This window comes from Podospora anserina, chromosome 3 (genome assembly GCF_000226545.1).
Source record: "Podospora anserina S mat+ genomic DNA chromosome 3, supercontig 3".
Classification (NCBI taxonomy): Eukaryota; Fungi; Ascomycota; class Sordariomycetes; order Sordariales; family Podosporaceae; genus Podospora; species Podospora anserina.
In genome coordinates this window covers 307,130-318,135 of record NW_001914833.1, presented here as the reverse complement: position 1 = coordinate 318,135, position 11,006 = coordinate 307,130, and the positions used below count along the sequence as shown (strand labels likewise).

General features: G+C 53.3%; 5 protein-coding genes across 5 annotated transcripts; 4 read left to right on the top strand and 1 right to left on the bottom strand.

Annotated features, from left to right (window-relative positions):
• Positions 1–461: 461 nt before the first annotated feature.
• On the top strand, positions 462–2,734 carry PODANS_3_10750 (uncharacterized protein; the record flags this gene model as incomplete). The annotated part of the gene is made up of 4 exons (XM_001903518.1): positions 462–545; positions 666–1,265; positions 1,317–1,672; positions 1,726–2,734. 4 exons carry the CDS (start codon positions 462–464, stop codon positions 2,732–2,734), a joined length of 2,049 nt encoding a protein of 682 aa, XP_001903553.1.
• A 387-nt stretch (positions 2,735–3,121) lies between these two features.
• On the top strand, positions 3,122–3,876 carry PODANS_3_10760 (uncharacterized protein; the record flags this gene model as incomplete). Its single annotated transcript, XM_001903517.1, has 2 exons — positions 3,122–3,779; positions 3,839–3,876. The coding sequence occupies 2 exons, from the start codon at positions 3,122–3,124 to the stop codon at positions 3,874–3,876; spliced, it is 696 nt and encodes a 231-aa protein (XP_001903552.1).
• Positions 3,877–4,536: 660 nt separating this feature from the next.
• PODANS_3_10770 (uncharacterized protein) lies at positions 4,537–6,249 on the top strand (the record flags this gene model as incomplete). The annotated part of the gene is made up of 1 exon (XM_001903516.1): positions 4,537–6,249. One exon carries the CDS (start codon positions 4,537–4,539, stop codon positions 6,247–6,249), a length of 1,713 nt encoding a protein of 570 aa, XP_001903551.1.
• A 1,500-nt stretch (positions 6,250–7,749) lies between these two features.
• On the top strand, positions 7,750–8,659 carry PODANS_3_10780 (uncharacterized protein; the record flags this gene model as incomplete). Its single annotated transcript, XM_001903515.1, has 2 exons — positions 7,750–8,408; positions 8,464–8,659. 2 exons carry the CDS (start codon positions 7,750–7,752, stop codon positions 8,657–8,659), a joined length of 855 nt encoding a protein of 284 aa, XP_001903550.1.
• Positions 8,660–9,137: 478 nt separating this feature from the next.
• PODANS_3_10790 (uncharacterized protein) lies at positions 9,138–10,337 on the bottom strand (the record flags this gene model as incomplete). Its single annotated transcript, XM_001903514.1, has 2 exons — positions 9,138–9,553; positions 9,608–10,337. The coding sequence occupies 2 exons, from the start codon at positions 10,335–10,337 to the stop codon at positions 9,138–9,140; spliced, it is 1,146 nt and encodes a 381-aa protein (XP_001903549.1).
• Between the last annotated feature and the right edge of the window lie 669 nt (positions 10,338–11,006).

Below are 11,006 nucleotides of genomic sequence, written 5' to 3'. Positions count from 1 at the left end.
GGGATAGACGTACTGTAGAAACAAAAAAAGGTGCGTGTATGTATCCAAACGGGCGTGGAGGTGGCGGAGAAAAGAACAAGGAGACTGATCGGACATGGTCGGATCATGTTGGTTATTGAGAAGGGGCGCACCTGATAAGTTTGACAGTTCTGGTAAACATGGTCATGTATTGAGTCTAATTCTTCACCGGCTTGTCTTCAGCCCTATGAGAATGAGGCGGTTGTCGGTTGTTTCGCCCGCACTGTCCCGTCACCGCCAAGAAGCGCCCAAAAATAGCAGCCCCACCTAACTGACGCGCACTGTGTTCTCCGTTTCTTTGATGACGGAGACAGGGAGCCAGATTGGCGGGTTCCCGACCGAACGCGACGCTGTCCCGAATCCCGACCCCAACCACGACCGCTCGTACCCCAATTCTCGACCGACCACAGCCGAGTTGACTGCGGGAAGTTATATGTAAACCCATGGAGCCTTCTCCCCTAACACACCAGCCCCGGCCCGAGGTTTTCCAGCCCAAAATCGTCCGGCTCTATGAAGCCCTATTCAAGGTTCGTCCCCAGCGGTGGGTGCCTGGTGAGGAACAACAGCTGATACTTGTCCCGGTTCACAGGTTAGCCCCGAGTGACCGAATTATCAGACGCAGAGGTTGACAGACTGTGTGCCAAAAGGACGATGAAGATGCACCGGCCGAAAAGCCCGAAGGCTTCTGGAAGGAGTTCTTTCTCCTGCGGCCCGACCGCGCCAGCTTGAGGCGCATGCTCGACGAGACCCCAGTCGGCGATTTACTCCATCTGTCGACCCAGACAAGGCAACTATTCATCAAGGCGGTACAGGCGTTGCGACGGCCATATGGAGTCGGGGATCTGCATGCACTCGACACCTTGTCCACGTTCATGACTTGCGTGCTTGCAAAACGGTACACAAACCCGAGCTCGGATATCATTGAGGTTTTGGCCGGGCTGGATCAGATCGATACCGTGTTTGGGGACTTTGTCGCAGCGCTGGAGGGCCTCATACGCAATGGAAGGGGCCCAGGGGTAGAGTGTTGCCCACATGGGGTTGGTCATGCGCAGGACAAAAGGCAGCCGGCGGATGGACAGGAACCACAGCAGCAGCAGCAGCAGCGAAAGGGGAAATCCAACTGCACTTATACAGCCGATTTGCAGCAACGGGCGGTGGAACTGGCGCTCGCCGTGTCCTCGGGGGCGTATCAAACGAGCTTGCTCACGTACTTTATTCAGAGGGATCTGTTCCCAGCGATAATAAGCGTATGTTACTAAACTCCTGATGTGAAAGGGCCGTGGTGCTGACCGAGACAGTGTATTCAATCACAATCTTCACTGGAAACTTCTGGCGACGAGACGAGGATAACGAGGCCGTTCATGCTGCTTGGACTGCTGGCCAACTACAACAAGTTTGAGTTTCAAAACCCTTATCAAATGCGCTTGAACGATTTTGTCAACGAGCGGGTCATCAAGGATATCGTCAAGGGCGTGGGCAAGACGTGCCAGAAGCTCCGGGATCAGTATATCGATGTCCAAGAAGACCTACCAGAAGGATGGACGCTGGCCAACACGCTCAACAAGATTGGGCTAGGGGCTATTGCGCCAGGGGGAAAGCCCCCGCCCAAACCGGTCTACGACGCAGACACTGCCAAAAGAATGTTTGCCGAGCTGTGAGTGCACGTCTGTTTCTAGTTGTGGGAAAATATTGCTAATGATCTTGTAGGCCGGGAGAGGAAGCTGCCGTCTTGCTTGCCACATATGATTTTTCTCACGCCAACAAGCTGTTCAGTCTGGAGCTGGTGACCGGTGCCCCAAGGTCGGAAAAGGGGGAAGACTCCCCGTTTGCAAACTTCATTTCTCTCACGTCCTACCTCCTCCAGCACGCCCACCTCTCCCAGAGAACAACCTTGTATTGTCACCTCAACCTGATGGTGTTCCGGTTACTGATTGAGGACCCTGTCCTATGCAAAAGGATGTGTTCAGACGAAAGCAAAGTGCCGGTGAGGCTTTGCCGGCAACGATCCCCTTATTTGCCGCTGGTGCGGTCCGAGAGAGTGATTGCCACAGCTGTCATGGACACCATGATTGACGCCATCAACCACAATCTGCGACGCAGACTGGACGTCGGCCTCTACACGCTGTGTGTCGGCATTCTGCTGCGAATCATTAGCTACATGTCCCGGTCGCGAACACGGCTGCAGTACCACTGGGCTGACCTGTTTCGGTCTCTACTCAGCCTGATCCGATTCCTGACAACATATGCCTCTGATCTCAAGGGGCTGAGTCACATCAACACGCTGTTGGATCATGTGGTCAATTTGCTCGCCTTGGGACTGTCGGCCGGTGAGACATTCTTACCCACACCGGCAGCGTACGACGATCTGTTTTACAAGGTTGTCGAAACGGGGGAGGTGCTGGTGAAGTTTAGAGATACCTACGGGCTGGCCAACAGGGCGAGCAACTCCATCGATACGCTTGTCAGCGTCAGTGTCCACTACAAGGAGATGCTGGGAACTGATGGATCCAAAGCGGTCAAGGGCAAGAGAACCGGGGGGCAGTTGACCAGTCTGCAAGTGGCCGAGGTGATCAAGCAGGGCTACGAGACGCTCAGCATCCAGGCAAAGGAGGGGTTGGATAGCTGGGAAAAGTACAGAGAGGCGGATGAGCGGACGCTGCTGAAGAAGATGGGAAGGCAGGCGGTAGGAGACGTGGGGGCGCTGATTTCAAGGTGACCATGGCGTAACCGAGATTGAAGAATGGGTCAATTGGATGGCGTTACGGTTGTGGGAGCTGAGTATACCATACTGTCTACTGTTTTGATCTGGTCGAGTCTTTGAGAATATTCAATTCACTTGTTGTTGTCGACAGGGCCCGTGCGTCTTGAATGCATTCCAAATGCACGATCGTTGATTGGCTGGGCAGAATCAGTGTCGGCTGGGCTCTTGGCGTCATGTCATCACTCCGGCTGATTGATCAGAAGTTGTCGGTTGCTGCTTCGCATTTGCCGCTTCACCAAAGTTGACAAATGCCCATCTCTGCGACGCAATTCCCATGCTGCCATAACCTCACCCTCACCAAACCTGCGAATACCCTCGAGATATCGTTTTCCCAACTTCAGAATGAACGCGTCTAGTTTACTAGCCAGGAGAGCGGCGTGTCTAGCTTGCCGCCGCAGCTTCTTTCGAAGCAGCAACCAACAACGTCAGTTCTCGTCGACGCCGGCCCAGCTCGCCGCTGCTTTTCAGTCCTACTCGTTACCTTCTCACCCACCCCCGGCGCCGCGCAATGCCACGGCTCCTGATACCTCCATCACACACAATGTTCAGTCCCCCGCGTTGCCGAGAGTACACGAGACCCGGCCGCCGAAAGAGCCGCAGGCGCCTCTAGACCCAGCCTCGTCGCTCCCCGAGAGAGAAGCCCAGCAGTCCAAGTCAAGTACACAGCTATCAGCGCCATCGCCAAGGCCGCGGTCCAAGTTGCGCGCTCCCCGAAAGGCGGCAATGAAGCTCACTCCCGCCGCCGTAGACCACCTACGCGCGCTTCTCGACCAGCCGGACCCGAAGCTCATCAAGGTCGGTGTGCGCAACAGGGGGTGCTCTGGATTGGCGTATCATCTCGAGTTCGTGGAGAAGCCTGGGGCTTTTGACGAGACGGTTGAGCAAGACGGAGTCAAGGTGTTGATTGACAGCAAAGCACTCTTCAGCATTATCGGGAGCGAGATGGACTGGATAGAGGACAAGCTTAGCCAACGTTTTGTTTTCCGGAACCCCAACATCAGTGAGTCTTTTTTGCCTGCACTTTTAGTCGACCTGAGCGCACATGCTAACAGCAAGCAGAGGAGCAGTGTGGATGTGGCGAGTCGTTCATGGTATAATGCTGGTGGTCAAGAGACATGGAAGGCTACCTGGGGTGGATCTCCGATTTGCTTTTACATACACCATTAGACCCCGGGAGTCATGGCAGACATGTACAAGACTGTTGCATCAGATTGGGCGTTTGGCTAGGCGTTTGGTGTTTCCTGGGACTCTGTTTAAAATTCGAACTGTAACATGAACAGTCTTTTCAAGACTATTGGCATCTGGAATACAGCATAATGACAAGGCACGCCCTGAGCGGTTTCTTTTGTGCATACTTCTTGTAGAGCATCAGCTGTATTAATTTCTTTGTCTACCATCGTTCATCAATTGCGCGGATGTTTCTTTTGAAAAAGATATCATCATCGGCCGCGGCATAAAACGGGTAATCTGCCCCACACCGCCGAACCAAAGCGGCGGAACTTCCAGAAACACGTTTTGCAGGGGCCTCTCTGGACCGTCCCGCACTGAGCCCCCAGATCGCGTCTCCCAGATTCATTAAACCTTCTTGCCCCAAGACGCGCCGCCATCCCCATTCTGTACGCCCTCTTTTGGTGGTTTGCCTCACCCTCGATCGCAGTACAGCGCAAGACTCAACTTGTCACAATCGTATAGTGATTGTTTTCGCCACTCTTTTCTATCAAGGTAGTCACTGCATTCTGCCTCTCGAGAACGACAGGATGGTAGTTTGCCCCATTTGCCAACGGGGCGTCAAGACGCTCGAAATCAATAGCCACATCGACTCGGGCTGCCAGACCTTCCTTCTCGACGACCAAGCCACCGACCGGCCATCTTCTCCACCAAGCCACACTCAATCCCAGCCGCCATCAACCCAGCAAAAGAAGCGAACCGCCGCCGACTTTTTTGCAACCCCAGCTGCGAAACGGCAGGCCACCACCAATGGATCAGCCGCCTCGACACCACGGCCCGTCAACGGTTTTGGGATAAAAACCAACAATGGCAACAAGGGCGGACAAAAGAGGACGTGGGATGAAGCTAATAGCTCACCAACTGCGGACAACAGACTGGTAGGGCCCGAGACGAGCACACTCTCGACAAACGGCACGGCTGAGCGAGATCCCGGTGCTGCCCCTCTCTCCAAGCGATCCAAGACCCATCGAGCCGCCCCCTTGGCCGAGCGAATGCGGCCCGACTCCCTCGACGATGTGTTTGGGCAAGACTTGGTTGGGCCCAACGGGGTGCTGAGGTCTCTAATCGAAACAGACAGAGTGCCATCCATGATATTATGGGGAGGTTCGGGGACAGGAAAGACGACGATAGCAAGGTGCATCGCCCGGCGAGTGGGCAGCAGGTTTATTGAGCTCAATGCCACCAGCACCGGCGTCGCCGAGGTCAAAAAGTTCTTTGCCGAAGCAGCCAACGAGCTTAACTTGACGGGGAGAAAAACCATCATATTTTGCGACGAGATTCACAGGTTCAGCAAGTCTCAGCAGGATGTGTTTTTGAAGCCGGTGGAAGCGGGGACAATCACATTGATCGGGGCCACAACGGAAAACCCGAGTTTCAAGGTCCAGGCGGCGTTGTTGAGTCGGTGCAGGACATTTACACTGGCATCGCTTACGAGGGAGGATCTGCAGAGGATATTGGTCAGGGCAATACAGGCCGAGATTGTGGAGGAGGGGATAGAGCTCAGCCCCCTGATTGATGAGGAGCTGTTGACGTACCTGTCGGCCTTTGCGGATGGAGATGCCAGGACCGCGCTGAATTTGTTGGAACTGGCCCTGTCTCTGACGACGAGACCGCAAGGGGGAGGGGAGGCTCCATTGACAAAAGATGACATCAAGGCTGCGCTGACCAAGACGTTGGTGTACGATCGGGCGGGTGATCAGCACTACGATACCATTTCTGCTTTTCACAAGGCTGTCCGAGGGTCAGATTCCGATGCGGCATTGTATTATCTGGCGAGGATGCTGCAGTCGGGAGAGGATCCGTTGTTTATTGCGCGAAGAATGGTGGTGATTGCATCGGAAGATGTCGGCCTGGCAGACAACTCACTCCTGCCATTGGCCACGGCGACTTACACGGCCACGCAACAGATTGGTATGCCCGAGGCCAGGATTCCTCTGGCACACTGCACCGTGGCGCTGTGCTTGGCCCCCAAGAGCACGCGAGCGTATAGGGCACTGAACAATGCATTTTCGGCTCTCAGGGAGCCCGGTGTGGCCAGTCTTCCGGTTCCGCTGCACTTGAGAAACGCACCCACCAGGCTGATGAAGGATTTGGGGTATGGTGCCGAGTACAAGTATCCTCCTAATTACAAAGATGGAAAGGTGAGGCAAGAGTATCTGCCTGAGGAATTGAGGGGGAGGAGGTTTCTGGAGGATAGAGATTTGGGGACAGAGGTGGATCCGGATGTCGAGATGGAGGGGTGAATGTTGGATATCGTGGGAGAGTAATACCGCAGCCTTCCGTGTCTGGATAAACATTGATGCTTGTTTACTTGGGAAGCAACTGTTCTGCGTCCTTGTTTATTAGATTCCAGATTTGGCCTGGTGGTGAGGCACGTTTCGGTCAGTCCGTTTTGATCATCAAACTGTATTGGTTTCCATGAGCGGGCTGTCTGTTAGGCTAGACCCGTGAAACTTTGGCCACGTCACCCACAAAGCCTGCCGAGACAAAAAGCTTCGAAATGTATCTGATGTTCAAACTCACCTCCAACGCGCCCACTTGCAGCCTGGGTTGCAAAACTGTTCCGAGTCCTGACCATGTATGCCACGCCAACTGTCAGCTGACCCTAGATGTTGATCTTCTACGAGTAACACCACAACAATGGGCAGTCCTCAAGGAGAAAGGACAGGGCCGTCTTGATGCAACAAGGGGGTGGTATCACATCTGGGATGTCCTCTTTCCAGGACACCAGCGGCCGCCCTGTATTCATTACGACAAAGCATCCGAATTTGCTGAACGTGTGTCGGAGTAACGCACGCTCTTTTCTCAGCAAAGGTTTATTCAGGGGAAAATCGATGAGGCTCTTCAGGTGTCAAGCCCGTGTGATCCAAACCATACCTATTTCACCGCCATTTTCAACTGTTTTCAAGATGTGCTGGATGACTTTGAACAATGGTTGAAACAAGGCTCAACTTTCCAGCAACAACCAAGCCACCGCAATCAACGCCCCGCCTGTTCCAACACGGCTGCATTTCCGTCAATCCCTTCGGCAGCCTATGCCTCTTCTGTGGCTGATTCCTTCCTGTTGTCACCAGGATTCCAACTCAAACCTGCACTTTCAACTGCAAACATGCAGGCTGCCAGCCTGTCATTGGCTACAGGGACGTCGACGTTCTGGTTGGATAGCATTTGTTTCCCTGGCATCTCAGCTGGCGGTGAAATGGACGCGAAACAGGGCATGCAGGTGGATCGGAGTCGACGTTGGGCTGGGCAGTATACTGGCATAACGGTGGAAGCTGGGATGCTGGAGAGGTACAAAATCAACTACGAGATGAGAAGTAGAAAAATCAAGGATTTTGTTCCTCGTATGGAAAAAGAATGTGAATCTCAGTGTGCAATAATTGTTGAGGGACCAGGTTTCCAGGACAAGACCAGTAGAAGAGACACGGAAAGTATAGTCAAGAAGTCTCAACGAATCGCAGTCAGACGTTAAAGCATGAAAACACCTTTGTGGATTCCCGCTTGCCCAAAGCGCGTGGTAACCCTGACACCTTGCTGAAGCCCCGAATCGATGATAATACTTTGACATTCAGAACCGGGCAGGTAATCCTAAAAGATTTGCAACGAAAGACCCACCCATGGCTGAATGAGAATCTGTCCAGAGAGGTGGGACTGGACCCTGTCTGGTGTGCTAGATCCGAATGCCTCGTTCTTACCTTACTTACGACAACATATCATCAGACCGCAGTCACACCTGGCACTCAATGTTGAGCGTATGGCAGGCATGCCACAGGTCTGCCCCCAGCTTCCATATCTCTGGTTGTTGTTCAGAAACCCATTTCCACTTGAACAACCCGCAAGACCTGACATTCCTCTTTTCCAAAACTCCGCAGCATTTCCCAGAGACAAACATCAACAACAACAACCCAGAACGTTGGATCCAGCTACCAGACTCAATGAATTGGAGTGGAGAAAAGGCGCCGGTCTTGTCTTCCCTACCGAGTTTACCCACCCGTCTGCTTCAGCAACCCCTACCGACTTATTTAAGGTTTTTCGGCCGAAAAATGGTCTCCTCAAGTAAGTTCCCCCCTGAACAGGGTGATATTATGCTGGCTAAAATGCAATCTCGCAGATACGTTCACCGGACTGATGCCTTCACCGCCCTGATCTTCATCGCTGGGACATGTCTCGACCGTCGCACACCGGACCCAAAGGCAGGCTGGGCCCTTGTACATGCCCGCGCGCCCGACCAGGATTACCCAAAAATCGTTTCTGCTCGCCTGGAAAGGAAGTGGCCTTTTGGCGACGATGGCTCCCAGACCAGCAACCGGGCGGAGCTTCGCGCTGCCCTTGCCACCCTGCGTTTTGAATTCGGACCCAACGAAGAAGGTTTCCGCACACTTGTCATCGCTATCAATTCCAAGTATGTGGTTGAGGGCTCTACCACATGGGCCGAAACTTGGATCGAAAAGCAATAGAAAAACGAGCAAGGGGGGGGACGTCGCGAACAGGGATTTATGGGAGGCTTTGTTGGGTGAGATTGAGAAAGCCAAGGAGAGGAACATGGCTGTTCAATTTCGGAAGATCCCGAAAGAGTGGAACGTGGATGCTCATGATGCTGCAATGAAGGCTACCGAGCAACCGGCGGCTGATAGTTTTCAGGACCAGATTTAGATCTCTACGTCTCTAGGAATTTAGAATTCAGCGTAGGCTTGAGGTGGATGGTACCTGTCCTCATGTCAACATTCCAATCAGCGGCTTATAAAAGTCACAAGGACGCAGCGCACTCAATATGCATCATTGCAGGTGGTTTTATACCACATTTAGATAGCATATTGCCCATAAAAGAATTGTCCATTAGCCAAGCTACGAATCGTATATTCCCTCCATCTTCAACCAGTGACTGGGACAGCATGCCATCTTCTGAATGATCCATGCCCGGGAACAGAAAACAAAGCTCTTGATAGAGACAGACATGGGCAAGCATGGAGAAGAGCCAAAAACCCCACGGACGCAGTCACGTACGCCGCCACCTTCTCCTGCCTCCACGGTGAGGTCTTGCCGATAGTGACAATCACGGCTGTGAAAGGACCGTAGCAGTACGAGTTACACAAGTCGTCGGCCTGGTCATGCTTTTGCAATTTCCACCCACCTACTGCCATGCTCCAGCTCCCTTGACTTTGACAGGCACCTTTAACAACCTCATGCCGGAGTCGTTTTGACTTGGCAATCTTCCAGCTCTCACATTCACCTGTAGACTCTCATGCAGCAGTCTTGGGGCAGCCAGATGCTCGTCTCTTTCCTTTCTCATCTTGACAAATTCCTCTTCAGTTACGCCATCTCTCAGGTGCTTGTTCTTCTGGCGGTGCTCGCCAACGGTGACAAATGGCACAGGCTCTCTCAAACCATCGGGTGGATAGTCATGCCCGGTCCAGATCTTGACATTATCAGGCAGAGACAAGATCTTACGGGCTGACTGATACAAGGCGTGGGCCGATCCGCCGGGAAAATCACACCTTGCCGTGCCAATGTCAGTGTGGAAGATGGAGTCTCCGCAAAAAATATTGTCTGGGCATCCAAGTTAGCAGGGTTCTTTACGTCGAAAGGGAAAAGGAGACAGACCTCCGATCTTGTATCCCAAATGATCTGGGGTGTGGCCGGGAAGATGCAGGGCTTTTGCCTTTAACGTTCCAATAGAAAACTCTTCATCGTCCTCGAACAGTTTGTCGAAAACACCTTCATACTCTTTGGCGTCGATCCCATATCTCTGCCCAAACAAGGTCTGTACCTGTCCAATCCGCTTGCCGATGCCCACGGGGGGTTTCAGGTCCTGCTGCTTGACCAGCTGCCGTTGGAGGTAAAAGGAAGCAGTCAAGTGATCGGCATGGGCGTGGGTCTCTAGAATGCGCACGATCCTGTATCCCTTTTCACGGACCAAAGACAGGAGGCCGTCAGCCGTGGTGGTGGTAATGGTGGTGCTGCACTTGTCGTAGTCCAAAACAGGGTCGATAATGACTGCGTCCTTGGTCACTGGATCGACGACTAGATATTGAAAAGTGCCAGTTCTCTGTTCAAAGACTGGATGAATGGTAGGTTCTGACGGAGCAGGGGGAGTAGCTGAAGAGTAGGTCTTGCGTAGTAGACATTGAGACAGTCGAGGTGGATTTTGAGATTGTCGACAACAGGGTCTCCCTGCCGCCGCTCGGTGGAAAGACCGACGTTGAGAGTGGTAGAAAAGTTGGGTGCGTGGAAGTCGAAGCGAAGAAATGACCAGGGGGGTGAGGAGCAGGCGGCTGGTCGCCTGGCATCTGATGGCGTTTTCAACGCATTGCTGTACCTGAAGGGTGTTCATGGTGGTCTCGGTGAGCGTGGGTGAGGGCAAGGACAACACACTGATCAGTGGGGATGGGAGTCGGTCTGTTTAAGCTTTGTGTATGACAAGTGTTGCAGGGATGTTGCAGACGCCGGCCTACTGGGCATTACCGGGAGGCAAGAAACATGGGGGTTAAGCTGGGAATCCTGGCCCGTGATATCGCCGTCAGTCCATCGTGGCACCACCTCCGGGTGACTTACAGCGGCCCGGCAACTGGTGGTCTGTGCTGCCGGCGTCGCTGTCTATCGGCCATCGTCAACGGCGACATCAAGAAATCATCGTCGTCGACGCCAGCTTGTTGATATGATGAAGAAAAGAGAAGCCACTTCACTCACTGATTGATCTCGCCATATTCAGCTTTTTCTCCTTAGAAACCGTTTTTCAGCACCACGATGCCCATCATCCGCCGAGTTCCGACGCCGCCGACTGCCACCGACAGCCGTAGAGACGGCGATTATTGCAACGCTGTGACTAACCGGGTGGCTCGGCCCGGGAGAAAAATTTCATCGGATGTGTGGAATGTCTGTTTTCGCCGACCGAGTACCATGGGAGGAAGAGAAACTTGCTCACCCGGTGGCCGAGTCATCACAAGTGCAGTCAACTCGATCGGCGACAAGAAAAGTTTCACAGCTCCGGGACTCGGCGACT